General features: G+C 42.2%; 2 protein-coding genes across 15 annotated transcripts in view; one reads left to right on the top strand and one right to left on the bottom strand.

Moving 5' to 3' along the window:
• The window catches only part of Tm6sf1 (transmembrane 6 superfamily member 1), a 58,651-nt gene that overhangs the window by 21,799 nt on the left and 23,896 nt on the right, over window positions 1–12,956 (top strand). The window contains exon 1 of one of the 2 annotated variants that reach the window (XM_046438382.2): window positions 10,502–10,639. The exons of the other annotated variant lie outside the window; for it this stretch is intronic. Coding sequence (XP_046294338.1) covers window positions 10,548–10,639 — 92 coding nt within the window. The 5' untranslated portion in view covers window positions 10,502–10,547. Of the gene's footprint in view, window positions 1–10,501; window positions 10,640–12,956 lie in introns of those variants that run through there. 2 annotated transcript variants of the gene reach the window in all.
• Window positions 8,981–12,956, bottom strand: part of Hdgfl3 (HDGF like 3) — a 91,281-nt gene continuing 87,305 nt past the window's right edge. For all 13 annotated transcript variants that reach the window (XR_009226327.1, XR_009226318.1, XR_009226324.1 and 10 more), the window contains one exon: window positions 8,981–12,794. The gene's annotated coding sequence lies outside the window, so the exon portion shown is untranslated. The remainder of the gene's footprint in view (window positions 12,795–12,956) is intronic.

The raw sequence follows: 12,956 nt of genomic DNA on the forward strand, positions 1-12,956 counted from the left end.
TAAAACCTGCTTTTATTTGGGTAGCAACAAGCATAAGGAAGGAGGTCCCTGCTCCAGGTCTCAGAGAAAAACCCTAATACGTTTCCGTATATCTCAGATCTTGGTCCCTTTAGTTCGGGTTCCTGTTCTCTCTTCCAGCCAACTGTCATTCCTAAATTCTCTGCTCCATGGCTTGCACATTCAATTAATTAATCACCAAACTCTTGGATTCTGTTTCTTAACTGGCCTCTTCCACTCTCACTTAGCTACACTAGTTAAAGAGCCCTTCATTTTTTGCTTAGATGACTGTTCTTCTCATTGTTGTCTATTTCTTTCCTGCTTACTCATTCTCTGCACACCTGCCAGGGTAAGCTACCAAAATGGCCAATGGCCAACATGAATATGGCCCTCCTCTGCTTAAAGTTTTTACCAGCCTCCCTTCCTCAGGTGGGTGGCTGGAAGGTCCTAGGTTGTGATATAGTATTTTAACTTCTCTGTCATTTCATGTGGCCCTCTCTACTCTGGTCCTTCAGGGGTCACCTTCTCTGACTTGTTTGCCTTTCCAAGGGTTCAGGACATGCGATCTCCCTCAGATAGCATCTTGACATTTGAGGAAACAACAGAAGCAGGAAAGTCATTCTCATCTCCCCCTCACCCTGTTCCCCTGAAGCAGGTCATAAAAGCTTCATTCTAGAGATGCCCTCCCTGTAATAAGAGGAAATGAATGTCTTTGTTTTTAAAGACACAGAACTGCTGAGAAGAATCTGAGCAAACAAGTTCTGTTAAGTTCCTGCCAGCTGGTTACCACCAGATCATACTCCTTTTGTCCATTTATAGTTTCCCACAACTGCCCAATTTAAAAAATCAAATTTAGCATAAAACACATGAGTTTCCCTATTTTCTTGAGCCTTCATTTCTAAATACTCCCATGCTATGTAAAGCTTATGTTGAATAAATCCATATGCTTTTCTCTTGTTACTTTGTCTTTTGTTTTAGGTGCTTTGGCCATGAACCTAATAATGGGTGAGGAAAGATATTCCCTGACACACACTCCCCTGTACACATTGAATCTTATTCACACTAGCTTGTACTTTTCAGGTAAAACTGTGATTGTGATCATTTATCTACATGTCTGACTTCCTCTACTGTAGATTGTGAATGAGTCAGTAACTTATTCATGCTTTCCTATTTTATATCCATCCTTCTTAGTACAGGAGGTAGCACATTGTATTTGCTCAATAAATAAATATCTGTGGAATGAATGAATTTTAAATTTGATGATTTGGGTGTGGATTCAGTTAGCTCTCCAGCACTTGGAGGCTGGTTAGGGTATATAGCTTATTTAATCCTCATCCTATGTCTCCTTTCCCACTTCTCTTTTCTACTTCCTGCTGTTAGGCCATATTGTGCCCACACTAGAGTCAAGGAAGTGGTGAACCAGCGAGAGAGGCACGGAGGTGACAGTCAACATTCTAATACACAAAACACTTTTTTGTCCATATTTTTATTGGTGCATTATAGTTATACATAATGGTGGGCTTTGTTATGTGTACATATAGGCACACAATATAACAGTATAATTTGGCCAACATTACTCCCCAGTATTTCCCCTTTCTCTTCCTACCCCCATCCTCCAGATCTCTTTACTCTGCTCTACTGATCTCCCTTCGATTTTCATGAGTTCTCCCCACCTTTCCTTTCATTTTTTCCTTTTGAGCTTCCACATATGACAGTAAACACATGGCCCTGTCCTTCTGAGTTTGACTTATTTCACTTCACATAATGTTCTCCAATTCCATAATTTCATTTTTCTTTATGGCTGAATAAAATTCCATTGCCATACATAGAATTCTTATTGTCTGATAACTCATTATTCAAGAGCCCACAGTTTAAGAAAAGTAAACTGATACAAAAAATAGCCACAGTCATCAACCCTCCAAAATAGAAGCTAATAAACTGGTCAATGATGAAATTAGTCCCCCTGGATTGATCTTTTTATATATAACTAGTATATATTTTATATATATATATATATATATATATATATATATATATATATATATATATTTATATTACAATGTTAATATATATATATATATATATTTATATTTATTTGTCGATAGATATTTACTTTATTTATTTATATGTGGTACTGAGAATTGAACCCAGTGTCCCACACATGCCAGGCAAGTGAACTACCACTGAGCCACAGCCTCAGTCCCCAATGATCCATTGATATCAAATCATCCTCTTTGAAGCACTTATCATGTCTATGTCCTTGTCACTTTTCTCTTTATTTGTTATTTGGTTTGACAATCAAATTCTTTTTTTGTAAATAAGGCATTCTTTGATATCACTTTAGTCAACTTTATGAAATTCTGCCATTCAACAATGTAGGAAACACTGATAATAAAGAAAAGAAGTCATTGACTCAATGGGTAGGTATGGACTCTGCAATTAGAGTGATTTGAGACAGAAAATATTAACAAATGTAAATTGTTATGTCATTTAAGTTGTTGGTCCAAAAAGATCCTTCCAGCATCCTAATATAATGAATCCTCTGAATTTTTTGTTGGATTCTTTCACTTTAGGAGAGGGATTGCAGTGTCTTATATCCCATGTTGTCTTCTTTCTTGGACCTTTTTAAAATTTTTGCTGGAAAATAAATGTGACTACTTTTATTTTCTGCTATAGAGCATGGATAATTAACATCCTGAGTTCTAGTATATCTGAAAATGCCCTATTATTACATTCATAAATAACTGGTAGTTTGGCAAGATTTAGAATTCTAGTTCCAAGATTTGTTTCTTTGTTAACTATGAAGATGTTTCTCTTAGTTTCCAGGATCCAATATTGCTAATGTTGGGTGTGACTATTCTGTATCTTGTTTTCTTTAATAGGAAATAGGAAAGACTTGAGGATTTCCTGTTTATGATTGGAATTTTGAAATTTTGCCAGGATGTGTCTAGATTTTAAATACAATTTGGAAAATATTTACTGATGATTACTGGGTACCAGGCACTGTTCAAAGTACTGGGTTTCAGTTGGGCACAGAGGTGAACACCTATAATCCCAGCGACTTCGGGGTCCGAGATAGGAGGATCACAAGTTTGAGGCCAGCCTTAGCAGTTTAGCAAGGCTTTAAGCAACTTAGTGATACCCTGTCTCAAAATAAAAAATAAAAAGGGATGGGGATGTCGCTTAATGGTAAACTGCCCCTAGGTTCAATCCCCAGTACCCAAAACCAAAAAAAAAAAAAAAGTACTGGGCTTCATTAGTGAACAAATCAGACAAAGATTCCTGCCCTCATGGAGCTTACAGCATAGCAGAGATGACAGGTTATAATTAATATGCATAATACATAAGAAAATTATTAGTATGCTAGCAGGAGAAAAATGCTATGAAATAAAGAAATTAGTAGACTAAGGCAAGGGGAACTAGAAATGCTGGTTATCAAATTTTGAATTTTTTCTTTAATTATGTTCATTGGACCTTTTCAGTCTTGAAGATTCAAATTTCTTCAAATTTACAAAAATGTTGTTGCTGGGTGTGGTGGCGCATGCCTATAATCCTAGTGGCTTGGGAGGCTAAGGCGGGAGGATCATGAGTTCAAAGCTAGTCTCAGCAATTCAGTGAGGCCCTAAGCAACTCAATGAGACCCTGTCTCTAAATAAAATATAAAAAACGGCTGGGGATGTGGCTAAGTGATTGAGTACCCCTGTGTTCAATCGCCAGTACAAAAAAAAAATTCTGTTATTTTCTTGGGTATTTTCTCTGTTTTTCCTAATGAGACAGATGCCATATTTCTGAGTTTCCCCACCGCCCCACTCTTTTATGTTTTCTACCTGTTAATTTTTTCATTTTATTTGTCTGTTTATTTATTTATTTATTTATTGGTACTGGGGATTGAACCTAGGGGCACTTCACTGACTGAGCTATATCCCCAACCCCTTTCCTTTTTTTTTTTTGAGATAGGATCTTGCTAAATTGCCCAGGCTGACTTCAAGCTTATGATCCTCAGCTTCCCTAGTCTCTAGGATTACAAGGGTGTGACACCAGGAAGCTTTTTTTGCTTCATGTGGTGTTAAGTGTTGGGATTTCTGGGAGGTTCAAAATAACCTCCCCTTATGGTTGATTATTGATGCTGGTGAATAGCTGGGAACTTCACTGAGGCTGTCAATGAGGCTGTTCTCCATATTGGTTTCTCTACATGGCTGCTTGAGCTTCCTCACAGCAGGAGCATTCCAAGAGAACAAACCCAAATGCACAAACACTTATAAGTTTCTTTTAAAATTTGGTAATATCTCATTGGTAAAAAACAAGTTATATGCCAAGTATAAAGTCAAGTGATTGGGGAGGCATGGTTCCTTTGGGCTAACCAAAGTAAAACAGTTATCACAATATTCTGGATATCCTTCAAACTTTTTGGTCAACTAACAGTACCCTTTTCTTTTTCAATTATCATATTGTTTCTTCTTGAAGAGAAGGGGTGGGTAGAGAGAAAGTGTGTGTGTGTGTGTGTGTGTAGGAAGCCCTCACTCTGTCCTCTAATTTTTCTGTCTAATTCATCTGAATATATGAAATCCTCTTTTTTGTATGCCTCAGAGGCAATTTGAACATTATGGCAACCTTGGATTTTGATTTAATCCTTGTCCCAGCTCACACTTTTCATACAGAATGTGAAATTATTCTCCCATCTGTCTACTTCTCACATTATAATGTCTGTCCTTACTTATCAACATAGAACATTTCTTCTTTCTTGCCATCTGTCATAACCTCAAATTCTCTATTATCTCATTTGTATTGAAACTTTCTAACATGAAATAATATTCATAGAGCATTGCTTGAAGGATATTCATCAATTCCCTTTTATCAGAGTTGGCAGATAGGTTTAAGTTGGCATGTGAAAAGAAAATTTTTAGTGTTCCCTGTCAGAAAGGACTAGGAGATGATGCCTCAACAGGAGAAAGCCAGAATCACTTGGTGATGCTGCCCTGGGCTTGGACTGGAAGTGATGGTATGAGTGCCCAGAAGGTATCTTCCATTCCTGTCCAGATCTTATACAATCACTGAACAAAGCCATATCTTCAGGGAGTTCTTTTCTCCATGAAACTATTTTGAGGAAGTGAGTGTACAGAGTGGCATTTGGCAATATGCCAGTCACCTGCATTGAAGATGTACTGGAGGACAACTGTTCAGAATTTAATTCTATATTTATGTAGGAATGTTGCTGAGGAAAGACTTTATGACACGGTGTTCCCTTTAAGAGGAGCCAGAGGAGAGTTTTCCCGAGCAACTGCTCTGTTTTTAATCTTATGGACATTATAAATGCTATAACTGATTATGTTTTCCTTCTAGCTTTGGTTGCTAGGTAACTCAGGACAAAATTGCAGACCTCCTCTGGCAACTGCACAGGACCTCTGAAAAACATTTTACACATTAACTTTACTTTTTCTTTTGTTTTATTCTCTTATTACTCTTTTTTCCTATAGCACTCCTTTCTTCCCCCTCCTTATTTTTCTTTCCCTCCTTTCTCCTTCTACTTGGTTTCCTCCTCTCTCGTTTTTCCCCCTGCAGTTAATATTAATTGCACATATCTTCTATGCCTGCATTGTGTTGGAGCTGCACACATAGTACATTTACCCCCCTACCCCCCCCCCCGCCCCCAGTATAAAATCTATGTTTATAATTGCAGCACAGGCTGGGGTTGTAGCTCAGTGGCAGGCCGCTTGCCTAGCATGTGTGAGGCACTGGGTTTGATTCTCAGCATTGTGTATCAATAAATAAAATAAAGGTCCATTGACAACTAAAAAATGTTTTAAAAAAAATAATTGCAGCCCATTCATGGTTAGTGAAAAGAGTCAGGAAGACCCATGCATGGAGAGATTCTTCCAGTAGCATTATTATTATTATTTTTGGTGGAGTGGGCTGGCCCTTCCCTGCTCCCTTCTCCAGACATGATACTAGTGACATACCATCAGTCATCCTTGGCCTGGTCACTCTCAAGTCATTTGTTTTGTCCCTATATACCCCCTTAGAACAGTCTGATTGCCTCTAGAACATTCATCCATAACATGTGGGCTTTCATATGAACACAGAACTTCTATCAGAAGGATAAAAAGTAGAAATGAATCATGTGAAGACAGGAAGAGAGAGAAGGCTCTAGGACTGAGGGTATTAAAGAGGAAAAAGTGGGCTGACTTTTATTTTCCAGAAGACCACGCATCTGAGCTACTTTGTCCATACCCAGCAACACACTTTGTTAGTTCCTATTTCTCATATAACCAAGTTCTTCAAAGTTCTGCTTTCACTTTCCCTCCATGGAAGAAACAGGCACAGTGTGAGGGGGTTCTTTATAATTTAATTCTTCACTAATCAATTATTTTGAATTGATGCTACAGAAATGGTGGTGGGCAGTATACAGTTTCCTATGTTTCTGATTTTGCTTGGAGTTAAATTTGATGATTGTTTATGTTATAATATTAGACTTAATGGCATGTGAGATTGCTGTGCACACACACAAAAAAATCAAAAACCAAACATCTTCATTGTCTGAATGTCTTTATAAAAAAACATATATAAGCAGACCTCCAGACCTCCTGAGCAATGAGTCAAATAGGCAAATCTAAGACGTGAACCCATGGTCTTGTGCGTGCAAAGCAAGCACTCCACAACAAAGTCACATCCCCAGCCCCCACCCGCCATTTCCTAAGGTGCCAAGCACAGCAGTTGCTGGTCACAGTGGTACCATGAGTACAAGTGATTCCAAGTCAGGAGACTTGGATTCAAGTATTCCTTTTTTTTTTTTCTTAGCTTTTTGACCTTGAGCAAGTCAGTCAACTTCTTTTTTTAAAAAATATTTTTTATTTTTTTTAGTTGTAGGATGCAATACCTTTATTTTATTTATTTATTTTAATGTGGTGCTGAGGCTAGAACCCAGGGCCTCTCACATGCTAGGCGAGCGCTCTACCGCTGAGCCACAGCCCCAGCCCCCCAGTCAACTTCTTTGAATACCAATTTCTTCATTCATTAAGGGGTCAGTATTCCTCAGGTGTTGTGAGGATTATAGGAGATAATGTCAATGGAATTGCTTTTTAATCTATAGTGTACTATACTGTTGTAGAAGGAGTTTATATTCACTGGATTTATGACCTATCCACAAACCCAAGGAACATTCCTATGAAACACTTTTCCCAATAACTACAAGGATTCTGGCCACTCTTATTTTTAGCACTAAGAGAAGCCATCCAAAACAAGTCTCATAATTTCAATATGTATATCACAATATATGAAAAATTTGGGTCTCTAATAGGCTCTTAGGGAGCAACCCCAAGTGCTGGGATGTTGGATGTTTCTATCAGATACCGAGGGGCTACTTTACTGGTGGCAATGCTCACCAACCCCTCTCAAATGACTCCTGTTCATTCTCTTTGATCTATTTCTTTAAATCAAATCAAATAAATGGGTAGATGTTGATCCCAAAACCTGTATCTGCAGCCTATGCCTCTCTTGGCGCCACAAACTAACACTCCCAATTGCCCATGGGACAGCTCCTCCTTGGAAGCTCCATGGATACTGAAAATTCAACATGTTCAAAACCAAACTCATCTCTAATGTCTTCTTCCCAATTTTCTCCAGTTCCTTTCAGATATTTCACATCTGTCTCCTTTCTTCTTACTCATTGCCATTGCTTTGGTTTAGGTCCTATCATATCTTCCAAGAACAACTGTAGTGGCTTCCTAATTTTTTTTTCCTGCTTCTTGTCTTTTTTCTTTGTAGGCCATGGTTCATACCAGCTGCTCTAAAGGCAGAACTTGAAAGATGCTACTTTGATAAAATCAGCCTCTCCTCCCTCTTAGAAAATCTAAAATGGTTTCCTAAACTTAAGGTTCTCTGAGATGGAGCTCCTAATTGCCTCTCCATCCTCACCTCCTATCCCTTCCCACCCTATATGTCAGTATTTCCAACCAGACCAAACTACTTGCAGTCACAATGTGATTTGTTCTCTTGCACATTTTTTCTGCCTTTAACATATGCTGTCTCCATTGTCTGGAAAACCCATCTCTTCCTCATCTACTTGGCCAGCTTCTGCTTATTCTTCAAGTCTGGTTTTTAAAAGTCTCACCTCTTCTTTGAAGCTTTTCTGGGCTCATCCAGACAGAATTGGTTAATTCCTTTAGTAATCTGTACCTGTCTTTTGCTTTATTGTATGGCGAATATTCACATGTCTTTCTCTCACACTAGACTGTTATTTTCTTAGGCAATTTATAACTCATCTTTGTGTGTCCTCTTAGAACAGTGGAAACAGGATAGACTCTCAGAAGATGTCTGTTGAACAAATAAATTGATTAGTGATTTTTATCATTCCCACTTTTTTTGTACTGGGGATTGAACACAGGGGCCCCTTACCACTGAGCCACATCCCAGGCCCTTTTTTGTTTTGAGACAGAGTCTAAGTTGCTTAGGGCTTCACTAAGTTGCTGAGACTGTCCGTGAACTTATGATCATCTTGCCTCAGCTCCCTGAGTTGCTGGGATTACAGGTGAATACCACCTTGCCCAGCTTGCATTCATTTAAAAAAAAACTTTTTTAAAGTTATTGATGGACCTTTATTTTATTCATTTATTTATATGTGTTACCGAATATTGAACCCAGTGCCTTACACATGTGAGGCAAATGCTCTATCACTGAGCCACAACCCCATCCCTCACACTTATCCTTACAGTAGCAGAGAGCATGATTAAAGTCAGGTCAATATGTTAGGAGGACATCTAGAACTGAAATGTCTAATAAAAAAGCCACTAGCCACTTGGTTGAGTACTTGAAATGTGGCTAGTCTGAACTGAGATGTGCTGTGTCAAATACACCAAGGAGTTCAAAGACATAGAATGAAAAAAATCTCATTAATCTCAATATATTTCATATTGATGACTTGTTGAAATGATCTTTTTGGATACATTGAGCAAAATAAAATATATTACTAAAATGGAATTCCATCTGATTCTTTTTATCTTTTTAATGTGGCTATTAGAGAATTTAAAGTATACATGGGGTTCACAGTTATGGCGTATATTTTCATTAGACAATGATGATCTAAAAAGATCATTCACTGAGGGTGATGTCCAGGTTACAGGTAAGGATATCTCTTGAAGAAAATGTGGATATGTCACAGTTTGGGCCAAGATTTTATCATTATGTGCTCAGAGTCGGAGAAGACTTTAAAAGGAGCTAAGTCGGCGGATGAGGAGAGCTGGCTTTTGAAAAGTTGAATAGCCCTGGAGTAGGTCATAACCTCTTTGTGACTCATTTTCCTCATGTGAAAAAGAGCCAATTGGCCTCTTGAGTTCTCTATCAATTTTAAGGACATAAGACCTGCCATTATATCCTTCCATGGCTGAGATGTTCTCCCTCTAAAACTTGGTTCTTAACCCTTCCCCAGCCTCGGGTCAATCCAGGGTTAGCCCCTGGAGGCTTTCTGACCTACCACCATCTGCAGAAAGCAGTCAGTCAGAACAAAAGTATTCATTATTCTCCTTAATCAGTATATGTACTTAATCAGTACATATACTGATATACAGTATATGACAATATTCTGAGGAGAGACGTTGTCTTCCAGTCTTTATACCATGCAGGGCCTAGTGAAGGCTAGTTGGTCCTAACCTGGCTTCCAGGGACACTTACTAGATATATGCTGATCTAGTCTCTTACATTTTTTACAGGGTCAATTTTAATTAAAAAAGAAAAAAAGGTGGTGGTGGGCGGGGGCAGGGGATTGCAGGAGAAGGGAGCACGCTGAGCAGTGCAGGGTAAGCACTTTACACATTTAACTCCGTTATTCCAAAAATCAAACCATGGAGCAGGTTATCGACATTTCACAGATAGGAAAAAGACACAGAGAGGTTAAGTAACTTGATAAAGGTCAACAGCTGATGAGTGGGCAGCCAGGATTTAAAGCAGGGATTCCACTCTGCACAGGAGCTGTGCTTGTGGCCGGCTGAAAGCTGTTGGGCAGAGTAGTTCCACGATTCTAGAGTATTTGCACCTCCCGGTCTCTGGGCCGTGGGCTTCCCCGTGGACTATCTCGCGGGCCCTGCCCTCTCTGACACCCTGGGGCCTGGCTCCACCCACCGCTGGCCCCCAGCTCAGTCCAGCGTCTCTCCAACTCGTAGATGACCAGCTCCCGCTGTGCCCAGGGCTGGGGAAAGCGCCCCTAGCCCGGTCCGCTGCCTTCTCGCAGAGTGAGTGGCCCCACCAGGGTCACCTGTCCCCGGCGGCGGGTGTCGCTGCCCTCAACGCGGTCCCACTAGCCGCTGAGCCCTGGCAGGAGCATAGCGAAGACGCCTCCCCAGGCTGCGCCGCAGCCCAGCACATCCCGGCCGGCGCTTCTGGGCGCCGGGTACACTGCAGGTCCGCGGAGGGGACCGCTGAGGGTGCGGTGCGGCAGGGCGCGGCGCCTGGCGCGGGGCGGGCGTCTACAAGGGCCGACGCCGAGGGGCGCGGGCGCCGCCGGAAGCCGGGGCGGGGCGCCTGGAGGGATGCGGTGAAGGGCGAGCGGCTCGGCGGCGGCGATGAGTGCCTCTGCGGCCACCGGGGTGTTCGTGCTGTCCCTCTCAGCCATCCCGGTCACCTACATCTTCAACCACCTGGCGGCCCACCAGGAGTAAGTGAGCGGACGCGGCTGGGGGCGCGTCGGGGGGCGGCGAGAGTCAGGTCCTTACGCGGGAGACTCGGCAACTTTTCGGATGGGTCTTGGACCACAGGCTGCTGGGCAGAGTTGCGCCCGCCCCAGGGGTTCTGCCCTCCGGAGTAGAGCGGGAGAAACCCCGCACTGGCGGGGCCCTTGCCCAGACCTGTGCAATTAGGGACCAAGTGCTGGGCGCCCGCTCCGTGTCACACCGTGCTGGGGTTATAGAGGTCAGTTGGGCAATTCTCCTGCCCTTAAGGAGCTCAGGGCCAGTGGTCAGCAGAACAAACACGGAAACTACGAGCTTGGCCATGGTATCTTGCGTGTGTCTTATTCCGTTCCCATTTCACAAAAATGTTTCCATGTAAGGACTTTCACATACTTACCATTTCTTAATTTTAGAAGCTGTTGTAAATGACTAGCAGAAATAGCCCTAGTTCTAGGACTGGCCTTGCCACTAATGGGGTAGCCTGGCCTCAGTGCTCTGGTCTGTCAAATGGACTAAATTTGCATCCTGTTGAGATCCGGTGAGAACTGTGAAGGGGCATTATGAATGGAAGATAAGATGGGGGCGGGGAGTAGAGGCAGGGCAGATCAATGCTAAGGATATGGGTGGGACTGAAGGAGGCAGCACAAGCTTTGGATCAAAGCTCTGCCTCCCACTTCTCTGAAGGGATTACTGACTAACCAACACCTTCCCCCATGGGCAGCTGAAGGCCTGGGAGGGCAATGGAAAGGAGCCAGCCTTCGTGCCTGATGGTTTTGGTTGCTGTGGGGAGGGGGGAGGAGGAAGTAACCTGCTCTATTTCTCACAGCAGTTGGTGCTAAGGAAATTGCATCAGTCTATACCCTGCGAACCCCCTCCAGACTTCCAGGTAGCAGACAAGTGTTTGCACACAGGGTAGTGACTTCTCTCTCGCTTCTGTGGGTACTGGTGGTGTCTGCCCTTGATTTGACCCAAGGCATCTTCTGGAAGAAGCAGCTCTGGGTTATGTGCCTCTCCATATAGTACACAGGGACCCTGTGCTTCTGAAATAGCCTATGGACAGTTCCAGTGCAGTGAATACCTGTGTGCTTTGTGCTGGGGACATAGCTATGAATAGGCAAGAAAAAGTTGGGTGGCATGTATTGAAAGAGACATCAACAAATACATAAACAGTAACATGCTATCATGACACCAAACTAGCATGGTTAAGAAGGGGGCTGCTGGTTAGGGAAGGCTTCTTGGAGAAGGTGACACTTTAGCTACAGCAAGATGTGGGGATAAATCCTTGCAGGCAGGGGAACAATGAGCAAAGTTGGGAAAGGAAGTGAATGGGTGTGGTGGAAATTCAGAGGGAGAGCTGCCTGCTGCAGAAGGATTGCATAGAAGTAAAGAGAGGATTTGAGGACAACCCTGAGGTTTGGGCCTCAGCCACAGGGAAAATGGAAATGGCACTTACTGAATACAGACTGAAACCACTGTGCATTATTGATCACATTGTTAAGTCCTACAGTGTTTTCAATAATAAGTTCCAACTATCCTTCTTTTCCTCTTGCAGGTTAAAATCCCATGGCCTTTGACCCCTGGCTCTTCTTTCTCCAATCCCTTTCTTCTATCTCCTTCCCCACAAGTTCAGGGCTAGTCTAGTGTTCATTCCCTCCTTTCAGTTCTCCTTGGGGCTGGCCGTCTATTACTGGACTGTGGCAAAGGCATCCTCCCCTCCCCCCAGCCCTCTGTATATCTCTGAGGCTCAGCCTTCACCTCCAGCTCACCTAGCTAGTGCTTCAGACTGTCTTTGCCCCTTGAACACCCTTATAACTTGCCCCTGCTCACGCTGTACCCTCTCTTTCCTCTCTATTGTTGAATGTTGAAGCACACCTGGGCTCTGTGGCCCAGAGTAAGATTCTGCTTCCTTTTGTAGTAGACCCTTCTTCCAAATGAAAGATTTTTCTCTGCTTTGAGCCCACCTGGTCCCTTAACTGCACCTTTCCCATAAGTGTTTCTTTCTTGTGGTCAGAGTTTACCTTCCCAGGGTACAGTTCACCTTAGTGTTGTCCTGCCCAGCTCAGCGTCTTGTGCACAGGAGCTTTACAGTGATGCTTGACTTCGTTAACTCGAGCTTCCTTCATTTCTGGTGGGAATGAAAGTCTAAGAAATAGAAAAAGGAAATAGTGAAGGTTCAGGAAAGAATTGGGGTCTCTCTCTTTCTCTCACACACACACTTTGCTCATTCTCATCCATACATGCCCCCTCTCTGTAGACATCTATTCATAGATGGGTGTCATTGATCATCCTACCCTCAAGACTAAC

The sequence above is a fragment of the Marmota monax genome, unplaced genomic scaffold (genome assembly GCF_021218885.2).
Source record: "Marmota monax isolate L192 unplaced genomic scaffold, Marmota_monax_Labrador192_F-V1.1 WCK01_AAM20220418_F8-fsc00005, whole genome shotgun sequence".
NCBI classification, from domain to species: Eukaryota; Metazoa; Chordata; class Mammalia; order Rodentia; family Sciuridae; genus Marmota; species Marmota monax.